The sequence below is a fragment of the Aquarana catesbeiana genome, linkage group LG07, assembly GCF_042186555.1.
Source record: "Aquarana catesbeiana isolate 2022-GZ linkage group LG07, ASM4218655v1, whole genome shotgun sequence".
Classification (NCBI taxonomy): Eukaryota; Metazoa; Chordata; class Amphibia; order Anura; family Ranidae; genus Aquarana; species Aquarana catesbeiana.
This window is the reverse complement of record NC_133330.1, coordinates 86,767,386-86,782,980: the sequence shown is the minus strand read 5'-3', so window position 1 is coordinate 86,782,980 and position 15,595 is coordinate 86,767,386. Positions and strand designations below refer to the sequence as shown.

Here is a 15,595-nt window from a genome sequence, read left to right as displayed (position 1 = left end):
TTATGCTGGCACGGAAGCCCCCCTAGTGGTGGAAGATGGAATAATGTCAGACAACGAATTTTGGATCACCAATATATGCAGTTTTGAACAGTGTATGAAGGTGACGGCTCTGTGACCGTTGCTTGTGGGCTTTTTTCAACCCCTTTTTAATCCCTACTTGTGCATCTTATCATACATTTAAACCCCCTTTTTTACAATACTGTTTGTGGACAAAAACTTTTTATCTTTTTATCTTTTGATAATGTGGTCAAGAGACTGAACTTACTCCAAATCACCTGCCCTGGCTTTGTTTCAATATATGAATTTTTATTTTTATTTTGAACACTGTGTACATTTATTTAACCATTTAGCAAGCTTTGACACTTTATTGATTTATAAATTGAATGATTATTTATTTGATATTAGTTCTTTTACACTGTAGCGCGGAATCACTTTTATAATCAATCAATAGAATAGAAAGAACGTCAGGGGCGGGCGGAGTTACACGCATGCGCAGTGTATATAAAGCGTAACACACGTGCGTATTACGTACGATCTGTGAGCGGAGGAAGGAGCATTGGACGCGCCGATCATAAGAACGAAGGTAAGAGACAAACTTGTGCCTATACTGCTTCTACATTGAGGCCTATATTGTAACAAGATTAGGAGATTTTTATCTGACATTAGGCTTTGTCTTGCTACTGAATGACAATGACTTCATGTCAGTATTCATAGATATGTTAAGGGAGCTGCCATGTCTGTGGGAGATTAAACACCCCCATTACAAGAACCAAGCAAAGAGGAAGGCAACACTAGAGCAATTGTGTGAAATTGTGAAGCAGGTGATCCCCACGGCAGACATCACCTATTTAAAGATCTTAATTGGTGGCCTGAGGAGTACATATCTAAGGGAGCGCAAGAAAGTCCTGGATTCACAGAGATCCGGAGCAGCAGATGACATCTATGTCCCCAGGATGTTGTACTACGACAGGCTGCATTTTCTGGCAGGCCAGACTGAACCCAGGCCATCCCTCTCCAGTCTTCCTTCCAAGCTTCCTTCCCCCCCCGGCTGAGGCTTCTGACGCCCAACCTGGGCCTTCCAGGCCGCATGTGGAGGAGCCCAGATTGAGCCAGGTATAGCATTCTTCTAAATATTTCTGCTTGTCCAATCAATGATGTTAACTAGATGTTAGTTGGGAGTACTAATTTAGGATTGTGATTGATGAAGCAAAAACTAAAATCATGTCCCTTTTTCATACACAGGGAAGTCTCAGCCAGGAGGTGGCCGGGCCGAGCCGGCTGGCTGATCTGCAGGTCCCTCCACCCCCCCTGGAAAGAGAAAGTGGCAGGAGGAGGAGTGCCCTAGAGGAGGCTGGCAGGACTCTTTTGGAGGACTACAGAGGTCCTGGGAGCACGACACACCGTGGAGGAGGACATTGCTGCCACCATTGCCTATAAAATGCAGAGGATGGAGGAGGGCCAACAAGCCATGTGTGAGTCGCTCATATTGGAGGCTCTTAACAAAGGTATGAGGGGCCAAATTACAGCTCAGACACACCTTTGCGATGGTCCTCCTCCTCCTCCTCCTGCAGGTCCTCCTCCTCCTTCTCCTCCAGGTCCTCCCAGTCCTCCTCCTCCTCCAGGTCCTACTCCTCCTCCTGCCACATCTCCAACAGCACAGCCCGGAAGGAAGCGTGGAAGGAAGACCAGAACGTGAGGACCCTGGATCCAGTCTGGTCGGCCAAAAAATGAAGCCTCTTGTGGTACCACAGCCTGGGGACACACATGTCATCTGCTGCTTTCCGGATCTCTGCAACTTCTTGACCAGACTGCCCTCCCTTACATATGGACTCCTCAGGCCACCAATTTTGATGTTCAAGAATTGATGTCTGCCGTAGGGGTCCCAGGCTTCGCTAATTTCTCCTGTTGATCCAGTGTTGCCTTCCTCTTTGTTTGGTTCTGATCCCTTAATAAAGGATTTTTGTTTTGAATTATACTTGCCTTTGTGTTTTACTTCAAAAAGGACAGTTGGTTTGTGAGGATTCAGGTACATTTCAAATATACAATGTGAAATGAACAAGGGACACCAACAACAAACAATCTCCTTGAGATTAAATAATAAAAGATATCAATGGTGTTGGGGTAACTTGACACACAAAACACACACAAAAATATTCTGGAGTAAAAATAAAAATAACATTGAACAAAGATCAGCCTTGGAAAAAATACAAACATTAAATCTAAAAAATAAAAGGCTTAAAATCACAAAAAAAATTAAGTTAAAAAAAAAAAACATTCTGTCAGATGTGACAACTAATAATATATTCAGGGAATCCCAATAAAAAAACAAAAATAAAACTTTGTGAGAAGTGTGTGTGAATATGAGCAGCAAAACTACTTAATTCTTCTCACATTATAAAGAAGAAGAGAGTGCGCTGTATTAAACCATTTTTGACATTGCAGCATGACGAAAGTGCTGTATCCATTGCGAACGCTAAGTTTAACAGAACGAGCTGTTCCGTGCCGGAATTTCTTCTGAGCATGCGTGGCACTTTGTGCGTCGGAACAGGCCAAACACGTTCGGAATTGACGCGATCGGATTTTGTTGTCGGAAAAATTTATCTCCTGCTCTCCAACTTTGTGTGTCGGAAAATCCGATGGAAAATGTCCGATGGAGCCCACACATGGTCGGAATTTCCGATAACACGCTCCGATAGGACATTTTCCATCGGAAAATCCGACCGTGTGTACGGGGCATTAGACCTCGTGAGAGATGGAATAGTCCGAGTATACGCTAGTCCTACTGACCTGGAAAATACCTACTCATGGACATCAATAGGAGAGGGTATTTCCAGGTTACGTGAGATGGGTTGTATAACCGGATTAGGCTAGTTATTTCTAGGAAAGAAATGTGGGTGGACCTATTAAAGGCAGGAGTACCTAAAGATGAGATAGATGGGATTTCTACTGCAGAAATGCTGAAGAGGTGGAAACATTTAGTAGGGAAAACTGTCAGGGTTAGAAACACTACTCCTAGTGAAGATAACATCAGCCTGGACTTAGAGAAAACAGAACAGACCCCTCCTGTTAGCCCCAAACCAATTCCCAAAACTGAACATGAACCCAAACCCAAATCCCTTTATCCTGGGGAGGAATTAGAGAGAATCAGAAAAGGGGAGCCGTGAGGGCAGTGACAGCAGGAGACCGACGCCCATATGCACCTGTCACTGTATGGTGGGGGAAGTCATCTTCTCCTACACATGTAATGGCTTTAGTTGATAGCGGAGCCGAAGTTACACTTTTGCAAGAAAATCCTTCCCATCACAAAGGAGAATTGATTTATGTAGAAGATTTGGGAGGGCAAACTACACCAGCAGTTAGGATATGGGTGAAATTGGCTATTGGCAAGGGATCAGGATTTATGACAAATGTTTTGGTATCAGAGTTACCCGAAAATATTCTTGGGATGGATGTACTTCAAGGTCAGTCAATTCAGACTGAAAGAGGTACATTCACATTCGGGTATCCTGATAAAGCGTATCTGGTTAGGGCAGTGAAGGCTGTGGTCAGAGGTCATGCGAAATGGACCCCTGTCTACATTCCTCCACCAGAGAAGCCAGTCTGTCTCAAGCAGTACAGACTTCCTGGAAGCCACAAAGAAATTGAGAAGAGTATTCAAGAACTGATCTCAATTGATCTCAATATGATCTCAATTGTTGAGAAAATTGCTAAAGATGCAGGAGAATATCATGCTGTGACAGACCTGGCTAATGCTTTCTTTTTGATTTTATTAGACCCAGAGAGTCAAGACCAGTTTGCTGGTTTGAAAGTCTCCAGGAGAATCGTTGCCAATGGAGATCACGAACATACAGTAACAGAAGATAAGTAACCTTTAAGTGTATTTGTACTGTTATAGACCATACGCTGTGCTAGGCATTTTGCTTGTTATAGACATCTGTCAGTCTTGTATTGTATTCCAAGATTGTAATAGTTTTGTATGTACAGCATCTTTGTATAGTAAAAGCACATTTACACACTGCAGAAATCTCAGCTTCCTTGCTTATACCACAGAGTAACCTTGCTAGATAGACGCAAGCAAAACAGATAGGCTGCACATTGATGGGCCGTGCTGGTAGGCACTGATGAGGTGGCACGGATGGACACTGATAGGCTGTATTTAATTGTCACGGATCAGGCTGCATTTAATTGGCACTGATCATGTTGCACTCAATTTGGGGGGGGGGGTCGTCACCTGCGCGAAGTGTCACCTCCCTGAAATGAGTTTGCCACCTCCCCGAAATTAGTTTTGCAGGTTGGGATGGCTGGCTATCACACCAAATTGAACTGTCTATGTGGACTGAATGTATCACAACTTTGCTCATAATCATTTGTATGAATGACTGGTAAATGATGATTTTGGATCATAATTATGCATATGTTTATATGTAGCACTATTTTGATTTATGTCTAGCTGGGTTGAGTTGTTTTGATTTGGTTGTTGTTTTTTGGTATACAAATCAGCGCAGCATATTTCTATACACACATGCTGAGTGCTTTTTCACTTTTATGCTTGCACCCTTAGTTTGTTTTTACAACTAGTGTGCAGTCACGTTTTTCACACAGAACAGGTTTTCAGCAAAAACCTGACAGGAGTTCTAACACTTTTATATCCAAAACCAAAAAAGTTTTGACTTTGAAAACACAAATTTTCTTTTTAATTATTATTTTTTTTATCATTTAAACTTTTGTAAATATCCTAATATATAAACAAAGAATATGCAAAAACTGACATATTAACATCTTACCTGCATGCCACAACCCTATAGCTGGGTCCTAAGGGGGCAAGACTTTCCGATCATGTAACAACTGTTAGATCCCTTTCACACTGAGGCAATTGTAGGCATTTTAGTGCTAGAAATAGCGCCTGTAAAGCGCCTGAAAACTGCCTCCCATTCATTGCAATGTGTGCTTTCACACCGGGGCGGTGCACTTGGGGGACGTTAGAAAAAGTTCTGCAAGCAGCATCTTGGAATGAATGGGCAGCGCTTTTAAAGCACCTTAAAAGCGGTTGAAAGCGCTGCAAAACGGGAATTTTTAACCCCTTTTTGGGGTTAAACAGCGGTAAAGCGCCAGTAAAACAAGCTACGCTTTAGCCCTAACGCGGCCCCAGAGTGAAAGGGGTCTTATTGGCTGTCACAATCATCACATGATCAGAAGCCCATCCCACCATCTCCTAATTATAACTAGAGGCCACTTGGTCACTGTGCTTAACCTCATCTGTCATGGATACTGGATACGTACTATGTGCAGCGTGTGGGCATGAAGGCGCATATACATTATGTGGTGAGCAAGAGATGACATAAGGATTGGAATACTCAATGGGGTGACACTCTAGTTAAAATAAAATAAATAAAAAGATATTGTCGTTTTTATAAAATACCTTAAAGTTTCTGACAAGAGTCTTTGGTTGAATTTTGATGAACATTTCATATTTCCCATGATTACGCTTCAGCATTTCTTCATAAACCAACTCAAATGTCACTTTACTTTGTGCGGCTATATTTACTGACACAGTAAATTTCTCTGTCTTTCTGCCAGATGCCCTAGAAATTACAATATGAATATTTTTTTGTTAATCGTTAAATAAGAAAAATAATTAACCACTAAGGCCTCATTCACACAGGTACTGAGGCCTGCAGTCTGTAAATGGGCTGTGTTTAGTGGCTGGTGTCGCCAGGTGTTGCCTGCAGGCAGCCCATGTAAGTGGTAGGGGGATGCAATGGCACCATAAACACAGCTGCTCATCCCAATTTTCCAGGCATGCAGCAGCGAAGCCCTGAACTCAGACAGTGTGGGCTCGGGGCCACTCCCCTGCACCCAAACACCTGTCTAATTAGGATGAGCAGCTGTACCATGGGCTGCCTGCATGCAAAACCTGGTGGCTCAAGCCACATAAGCACACAGCCTGTTTACGGACTATGGGCCTAAGCTCCCGCATGTATGAGGCCTTTATGGACACATAAACAATATAACAATTCCACAATATAACAAACCTCCCTTCTTTTGACTTTTTAACCTGTTTTCATTCTTCAAAGATAGATGGATCTGTTTCTAAATGCCCAGAATATAACTGGTTATTAATATTTATACCTAGGTTTTAACCACTTCAATACTGGGCACTTTCACCCCCTTCCTGCCGAGGCCAATTTTCAGCTGTCGCACTTTGATTGATAACTGCGCGGTCATGCAACACTTTGCACATATGAAATTTTTATCATTTTTTTGAGACAGATAGAGCTTTATTTTGGTGGTATTTAACCACTTCAGCCCTGGAAGATTTTACCCCCTTCCTGACCAGAGCACTTTTTGCTTTTCGGCACTGCGTCGCTTTAACTGACAATTTCGCGGTCATGCGATGTTGCACCCCAACAATACTGACATCCTTTTTTCCCACTAATAGAGCTTTCTTTTGGTGGTATTTGATCTGATCTGATTGTCTCTGCGTTTTTTGTTTTTTTTTTGCGCTATAAACAAAAAAAGAGGGACAATTTTGAAAAAAATGCAATATTGTTTACTTTTTGCTATACAGTGGAACCTCGGATTACGAATATAATCCATTCCAGGAGTATGCTCATAATGCAAAGTACTCACATACGAAAGCGAGTTTTCCCATTGAAGTTAATGGAAACGAAAATAATTTGTTCCGCATTGACTTCAATGGGATGCAATACCGCATGCGGTTATATAATTTAATACATAAGTAATTTTTCTTCTTCACTGATGTGCGGTGATGAGGCTGAGCTGATGGACACTGATAAGGTGGCACTGATGAGGTGGCCCTGATGAGGCAGCACTGATGGTTACTGATATGCTGCACTGATGTGCACTGATAGGCTGCAGTGATGGGCAGTGTCTGAGGAAAGGACTGCTGATAACTAGCAAGTCTGTTTACATGTGATCAGCTGTGACTGGACACAGCTGATCACATGGCAAAGGGCTGCTCTGATTGGCCCTTTACCACTATCTGATCAGCTGTGTCCCAGGGGGCACGCGGGAGGTGAGGTTCTTGGAGGACGTCCATGATGCCCTCCCAGAACTGAAGAGCCGAAATGTAGCTGCCTTTTGGCTATAGCACGATGGGAAAGTATTTAATATTTATAAGTAATAACACAGTAGATTGTTGATCTACAGTGTATCCAATTGCCATATGGGATCAGGAAGTATTTTTTTACAGATTGGAACAAATTGGACAATGCCAGTATACTCATATTATGAATGTTTAGGGCAATATGCACCCAGGAAGTAATGCAAGAATCTTGCCTACTCATATCTACGTCAACCCGTGCTCTTGTGGGCATGACCAAAAATGGGTGTGGCCAAAGGTGGGTGAGATAAAACATGTCAACATTCCCCCTTTGTATAGACAAAATAGCCTTGGGGCACACTAAAGAGATTGTTGGAGTAAAATAAGTCCAATTGAGACCAGCAATGAATTACCCCCAGCAAGGGGCCAGCAATAACCTCACACACGGCCTAGTAATTAACTCTGGCAAAAAAAAAAAAAAAATAACTAACCCCCAGCACCCAGCACCCAGCATGGCACAATAATTAGCCCAATAATAAAGACTCAAGCAGTACACAAATATTAGTGGGGGCGGTCAATGAGCCGTATGTAGTGGGAACAGTCAGTGAGCAGTATGTAGTGGGGGCTAAAATGCACTTAAATCATTATTAGTGGACAAAACACAAAAAAATCCTTGCTAAATATAAAAGAAAATAATGTATTCAGATAATAAATAAAGCGCTGTTTGTAAAGGGTTCTTGGGGCTCTTTTACATGGGTGCTGTGGCCTGCATTGGTGGTTTGTTTATGTGCCTGGAGCATAGCTTCCAACTGTCCCTGATTTCGAGGGACTGTCCCTGATTTAGAGCAATGTCCCTCTGTCCCTCCTTCCTCCTCATTTGTCCCTCATTTTATAGTTGTATATAAAATGCACTTTTTATCTTTCAAAAAGTGTTTCCCAGTGCTAAACCTTTCATCTAAATTCTAAATTGCTGTATTTTTCAATTATAAAAGCCAATATAAAGGAATAGTAGTGGTAAAAAAAAGCACTTGTGGATTTAATTAGCCTTTTTTTTGTTTTTTTCCCCTTTAAGGGGGTGTGGCGGGGGCGTGTCCTCTGCCTACATACGTTTGCTAGTAGGTGTCCCTCATTCCCATCCCAAAATGTTGGGAGGTATGCTGGAGCTGTGTGCAGGCAGCCTATGTTTCGCTATGGGGATGCACCAGCTGTACGAACACAGCCACAGGGCCTAATTTGAACTGGCATGTGGGTGCAGGTGTGAAGCCCTGAATACAGACAGTGTGTAGGGATGAGCTTCAAGTTCGAGTCGAACTCATGTTCGACTCGAACATTGGCTGTTCGCAAGTTTGCCGAACAGCGAACAATTTGGGGTGTTCGCAGCAAATTTGAATGCCGCGAAACACCCTTTAAAAGTCTATGGGAGAAATCAAAAGTGCTAATTTTAAAGGCTTATATGCAAGTTATTGCCATAAAAAGTGTTTGGGGACCTGGGTCCTGCCCCAGGGGACATGGATCAATGCAAACGGCCGTTTTTTCAGGAGCAGTGATTTTAATAATGCTTAAAGTGAAACAATAAAAGTGTAATATCCCTTTAAATTTCGTAGCTGGGGGGTGTCTATAGTATGCCTGTAAAGGGGCGCATGTTTCCCGTGTTTAGAACAGTCTGACAGCAAAATGACATTTCAAAGGAAAAAAGTCATTTAAAACTACTCGCGGCTATTGCATTGCCGGTCCGACAATACACATAGAAGTTCACTGATAAAAACGGCATGGGAATTCCCCACAGGGGAACCCCGAACCAAAATTAAAAAAAAAAATTATGTGGGGGTCCAATTAAATTCCATACCAGGCCCTTCAGGTCTGGTATGGATATTAAGGGGAACCCCGGCCAAAATTTAAAAAAGAAAAATGACATGGGGGTCCCCCTAAATTCCATACCAGACCCTTCAGATTTGGTATGGATTTTAAGGGGAACCCGCGCCAAAATTAAAAAATAAAAACGGCGTGGGGTCCCCCCAAAAATCCATACCAGACCCTTATCCGAGCACGCAACCTGGCAGGCCGCAGGAAAAGAGGGGGGGACGAGAGAGCGCCCCCCCCTCCTGAACCGTACCAGGCCACATGCCCTCAACATTGGGAGGGTGCTTTGGGGTAGCCCCCCAAAACACCTTGTCCCCATGTTGATGAGGACAAGGGCCTCATCCCCACAACCCTGGCCGGTGGTTGTGGGGGTCTGCTGGCGGGGGGCTTATCGGAATCTGGAAGCCCCCTTTAACAAGGGGACCCCCAGGTCCTGCCCCCCCCTGTGTGAAATGGTAAGGGGGTACAAAAGTACCCCTACCATTTCACTAAAAAACTGTCAAAAATGTTAAAAATGACAAGAGACAGTTTTTGACAATTCCTTTATTTAAATGCTTCTTCTTCCTTCTTTCTTCTATCTTCCTTCATCTTCTTCTGCTTCTTCTGGTTCTTCTGGCTCTTCCTCCGGCGTTCTCGTCCAGCATCTCCTCCGTGGCGTCTTCTATCTTCTTCTCCTTGGGCCGCTCCGCACCCATGGCATGGGGGGAGGCTCCCGCTCTTCTCTTCATCTTCTTCTCTTCTTTATCTTCTTTATCTTCTTCATCTTCTTCTCCGGCGGCTCCACATCCATGCTAGCATGGAGGGAGGCTCCCGCTGTGTGAAACGCCTCCTCTTCTGACGGTTCTTAAATAATGGGGGGCGGGGCCACCCGGTGACCCCACCCCCCTCTGACGCACGGGACATGACAGGACTTCCCTGTGGCATTCCCCGTGATGTCACAGGGAAGTCCCGTCAAGTCACTGTGCGTCAGAGGGGGCGGGGTCACCGGGTGGCCCCACCCCCCATTATTTAAGAACCGTCAGAAGAGGAGACGCGTCACACAGCGGGAGCCTCCCTCCATGCCAGCATGGGTGCGGAGCGGCCTGGAGAAGAAAATGAAGAAGAGAAGAAGATGAAGAAGAAGATGAAGAAGAGAAGAAGATGAAGAGAAGAGAGGGAGCCTCCCCCCATGCCATGGGTGCGGAGTGGCCCGAGGAGAAGAAGATAAAAGACGCTGCGGAGGAGATGCTGGACAAGAACGCCGGAGGAAGAACTAGAAGAGCCAGAAGAACCAGAAAAAGAAGAAGAAGATGAAGGAAGATAGAAGAAAGAAGAAGCATTTAAATAAAGGAATTGTCAAAAACTGTCTCTTGTCATTTTTAACATTTTTGACTGTTTTTTAGTGAAATGGTAGGGGTACTTTTGTACCCCCTTACCATTTCACACAGGGGGGGGCAGGACCTGGGGGTCCCCTTGTTAAAGGGGGCTTCCAGATTCCGATAAGCCCCCCGCCCGCAGACCCCCACAACCACTGGCCAGGGTTGTGGGGATGAGGCCCTTGTCCTCCTCAACATGGGGACAAGGTGTTATGGGGGGCTACCCCAAAGCACCCTCCCAATGTTGAGGGCATGTGGCCTGGTACGGTTCAGGAGGGGGGGGATCTCTCGTCCCCCCTCTTTTCCTGCGGCCTGCCAGGTTGCGTGCTCGGATAAGGGTCTGGTATGGATTTTTGGGGGGACCCCACACCGTTTTTTTTTTTTATTTTGGCGCGGGGTTCCCCTTAAAATCCATACCAGACCTGAAGGGTCTGGTATGGAATTTAGGGGGACCCCCATGTCATTTTTTTTTTTAATTTTGGCCGGGGTTCCCCTTAATATCCATACCAGACCTGAAGGGCCTGGTATGGAATTTAGGGGGATCCCCACGTCATTTTTTTTTTTTAAATGTTGGTTCAGGGTTCCCCTGTGGGGCATTCCCATGCCGTTTTTATCAATGAACTTTTATGTGTATTGTCGGACCGGCAATGCAATAGCCGCGAGTAGTTTTAAATGACTTTTTTCCTTTGAAATGTCATTTTGCTGTCAGACTGTTCTAAACACGGGAAACATGCGCCCCTTTACAGGCATACTATAGACACCCCCCAGCTACCAAATTTAAAGGGATATTACACTTTTATTGTTTCACTTTAAGCATTATTAAAATCATTGCTCCTGAAAAAACGTCAGTTTTTAAAACTTTTTTTTGCATTGATCCATGTCCCCTGGGGCAGGACCCAGGTCCCCAAACACTTTTTCTGGCAATAACTTGCATATAAGCCTTTAAAATTAGCACTTTTGATTATTCATGTTTGTGTCCCATAGACTTTAACGGTGTTCGAACGAACTTTTTTCCTGTTCGCATCTTGTGGTGCGAACCGAACAGGGGGTTTTCGGCTCATCCCTAACAGTGTGCATTCGGGGCCACTCACCCACACCTGCACACCTATTAAATTTGGACCTGCGGCAGTGTTTGTACAGCTGCTGCTTCTCCTTACAGTAACAGGTGGCTCCAGCTGCGTGAACAATTCACTCATTTACACGGCCAGAATCCCTGTGTGAATGAGTCCTCAGGGCTCATTCACATGTGGTGTTTGGAGAGTGGTAAAACACCACAGTTGAGTTGCGCTTTTACTGCCCATCAACTGCTACCCCCTTTAGCAACAGAGGCAGTAAATAGGGGTGTACACATGCCAAGGCCGCAATGCTATGCTTCACAGATATGGCAGAAATGATACCCCCAGTTGAACAAGACCCATTCAAGTGAATAGCATTGCTATGCAAGCGCCCTGTAACCATGTTCAAAGCACATGGTTGTGGCATGCTAGTGTGGGGTTAAAGCAGGCAGCGAGGAGGCAATATTCCTCCTCACTGCCCGTCAAATGCTCTCTGAAGAGCAATCAAAATGCTGAATGCTCTTTAGAGAGCAAAACACATGTGAACAAGCCCTTCATGTTTTTATTATTATTTTTTTAGAGGTTTTTTTTTTTAATTTTGTTCTATTTTATTTTGTTTTTTTTTAAACTGCCCTGTAGGGGTTTTTTGGTGAAACATCAGGGGTCTAAACAGACTTCTGGTGTCTTACTTTTGAGACAGAATTCCTTTTTCTGCAGCCTCAGTGAGCAGTATGTAGTGGGAGCATTCCGTAAGCACTGTGTATTGAGGACAGTCAGTCTGCATTATGTAGTGGGGGCAGTCTGTGAGAAGTATGTAGTGGAGGCAGTCAGTGTGTACTATGTAATGGCGGAGCAGTTAGTATGCAGTATGTACTGATGAGGCAATCATTATGCAGTATTTAGTGGGGACAGTCAGTGAGCAGTATGCAGTATTTAGTGGGGACAGTCAGTGAGCAGTATGTGGTGGGGGCAGTCAGTGAGCAGTATGTAGTGGGGGCAGTCAGTGAGTAGTATGTAGTGGGGCAGTCAGTGAGCAGTATGTAGTGGGGGCAGTCAGTGAGCAGTAGGTATTGGAGGTATTCAGCGATCAATATGTAGTGGGGGCAGTCAGTGATCAATATTTAGTGGGGGCAGTCAGTGATCAGTACGTAGTTGGGGCAGTCAGTGATTAGTACGTAGTTGGGGCAGTCAGTGATTAGTACGTAGTGGGGGCAGTCAGTGAGCAATATGTAGTTTCAGGGATGTCAGTAATCAGTACGTAGTGGGGGCAGTCAGTGAGCAGTATGTAGTGGAGGTAGTCAGTAATCATTATGTAGTGGACGCAGTCAGTGATCAGTAAGTAGTGGGGGCAGTCAGTGAGTGGTATGGAGTGGTGGCAGTTAGTGAGCAGTATGTTGTGGCAGCAGTCAGTGTGCAGTACATAGAGTCAGCGCAGTCAGTGTAGTGGGTCAGTCAGTGTGCAGTAAGTAGTGATGGCAGTCAGTGAGCATTATGTAGTGGAAGGGCAGGCTGTGTGTAGTATGTAGTGGCATGCAGGCAGTGAGTAGTATGCAGTGGCAGGGCAGTCGGTGTGCAGTATGTAGAGGGGGCAGTCAGTGAGCAATAAGTAGTTTCAGGGATGTCAGTGAGCAGTATGTAGTGGGGGCAGTCAATGAGCATTATGTAGTGGCATGGCACGCAGTGTGCAGTATGTAGTGGTACGGCAGTCAGTGAGCATTACACAGTAGCAAGGCAGGCAGCGTGCAGTATGTACTGGCAATGCAGTCGGTCAGCAGTATGTAGTAGAGGCAGTCAGTGAGCAGTATCTAGTGTCAGTGAAGTCGATGAACAGAATGTAGAGAGGGTAGTCAGTGTGCAGTATGTAGTGTGGACAGTCAGTGAGCAGTATGTACTGTGGATAGTCAGTGAGCAGTATGTAGTGTAAACAGTCAATGTGCAGTATGTAGTGTAAGAGCAGTCAGTGTGCAGTATATACTGTAGTGTCAGTGTAGTCCGTCTGCAGTATGTAGTATCAGAGCACAGTATGTAGTGCCAGGGCAGTCAGTGCATAGTATGTAGTGCCAGGGCAGTCAGTGTGCAGTATGCAATGGGGTGGTCAGTGAACAGTATTTAGTGGCAGGGCAATCGGTATGCAGTATGTAGTTAGGGTTGCCACCCATCCAGGATTAACCTGGACAGTCTAGGTTTCAGACTGCCTGAAACCCAGACACATGCACATGGGGTATCCCGGGTGTGCCTGAGCACACCTTAATCGCCCTATGCGGTGCAGATTCCACTTGCTGCCCATGGCCCCCTGTCCCCCCCTCCCCATTCCCCCCTCCCTCATTTGGGGGGTGGGGGGGGGACTTTGGTGAGCAGAAACCCCTTACATCAAAGTTTCCCTTTACACCAGAGTCCACAGCGTTCCCCCTTAAAAAAATTGCTGTGCACATCACATGCAATGTCTTTGCGATGCAAATTCAACCATACGGTTTGTATGGCTCAAATCACATCGCATTCACACCGAAATGGTGCAGGACCCTTTTTTTGGTCCGCACTGGAATTCCACAGTTAGCACTATGTTCTGCTGCATTTTGCAATTTAGGGGTACCATTAAAAGAGAAGCATGGGTTTTTTTTCTCCCCATCATACTTACCTAGGTGGATGCAGCATCATTCTGATGCTGCATCTGTCCCCCGGCACCTATGCACTGAGAACCGAGCGATCGAACACCCCTGATGGCTCAATTCTCACAGCTCCCCGAGCAGAGAGCTGCTGCCTGGCGGATCAGACTTTATTGTCATGATGAGGCGGTGCCTGGACTGATTCCTGTGACATCAGCAGAGAGCGGATTTCAGAACGCTCTCTGCTGAAAGCAGGTCACAGGAGTGCAAAACGAATTGCATTCCTGTGAACCAGAGGAGAAGCCCAGCCAAACGATCCCAGGCTGGACTCCTACTTTAACTTTCTATTGACACACACAGCAGTTCGCAGAGAGCAGTGTGAACTGCCTGCGAGTCAGATGCGATGTGGGAACCCGCACAGGAATCGCCCTGGTTCCTGCATCACACCAGTGTGAACTGAGACTAATTACTAACTGTCAATATTTTCTAATTTTCCAAATTTCACCTTGATTTGTATTTTCTATTTCTGAGCAGAGTAGAAACAGCCAATCAGTTGATGCATATTTGTTTTATTTGTCAGACAATCAGCATGTTTGCTATACTCACATTTCACAGTTTTAGTCAGGAGTTTTTATCAGCGCATACCACACACTTTTCCTCCCTGAAAATCGGGTGCAAATAGTGTATGCGTGTTATACTCCGATACTTGCATTTGGGCTGTCTCGGAGGGGACAGGGAGGGGGGAAGGCAGAACGAGCGGCGCCAGATTACATAGAGCGAGAATCTCCTGTTTACTCAGCGGCAGCTGTAATGCCGTGTACACACGGTCGGCCTTATCAGCTACAAAAGTCCGACAGCCTGTCCGACAGACTTTCGACTGACTTTTGGCGGACTTTCTACGGACTTTCTAACAACCGGACTAGCCTACACACGATCACACCAAAGTCTGACGGATTCGTACGTGATGACATACACCGGACTAAAATAAGGAAGTTGATAGCCAGTAGCCAATAGCTGCCCTAGCGTCGGTTTTTGTCCATCGGACTAGCATACAGACAAGCGGATTTCTGGGTCCGGCGGAGTTACTATGTAAAGATTTGAAGCATGTTCCAAATCTAAAGTCCGTCAGATTTGCGACTGGAAAAGTCTGCTGAAGGTCTGGTGAAGCCCACACATGATCAGATTGTTCGCCGGATTTGGTCTGTCGGCGTCCGTCAGACCAGTCCGGTCAAAAAGTCCGACCGTGTGTACGCCCCATAATACGTAGTCCTGTCTCCTGGACCAGTGTTCTGTCTATCATAGGAGCTGGTCCAGGAGGCTGGACTTCATACAGTATTAAAGAGACCACTGAGTAAACAGGATCTATTTAATTTGACGGCGCTCGTCCCGCCCCCCTTCCTGTCCCCTCCGAGGCAGCAGTAATCTGACGTGAGGCTGCAGATGGGCAGTGGTGAGGCTGCAGATGGGCACTGATTAGGCTGCAGATGGGCACTGATCAGGCTGCATTGATGAGCAATGTGAGGCTGCAGATGGGCACTGATCAGGCTGCATTGATGGGCACTGACCCTTATTTTGCTTCAAAGTCCTTTATTTAAAATAAATATATACAGTCCCCCCCCCATACACCATCCATATGTACAGCCCTCCCATATATACAGT

At 45.3% G+C, this 15,595-nt stretch overlaps 1 protein-coding gene across 2 annotated transcripts in view; it reads right to left on the bottom strand.

Annotated features, from left to right (window-relative positions):
• LOC141103142 (inter-alpha-trypsin inhibitor heavy chain H3-like) overlaps window positions 1-15,595 on the bottom strand; it is a 221,679-nt gene that overhangs the window by 168,431 nt on the left and 37,653 nt on the right. For both annotated transcript variants that reach the window (XM_073592420.1, XM_073592421.1), the window contains exon 5: window positions 5,420-5,582. In XM_073592420.1, the coding sequence (XP_073448521.1) occupies window positions 5,420-5,582 (163 nt within the window). The remainder of the gene's footprint in view (window positions 1-5,419; window positions 5,583-15,595) is intronic.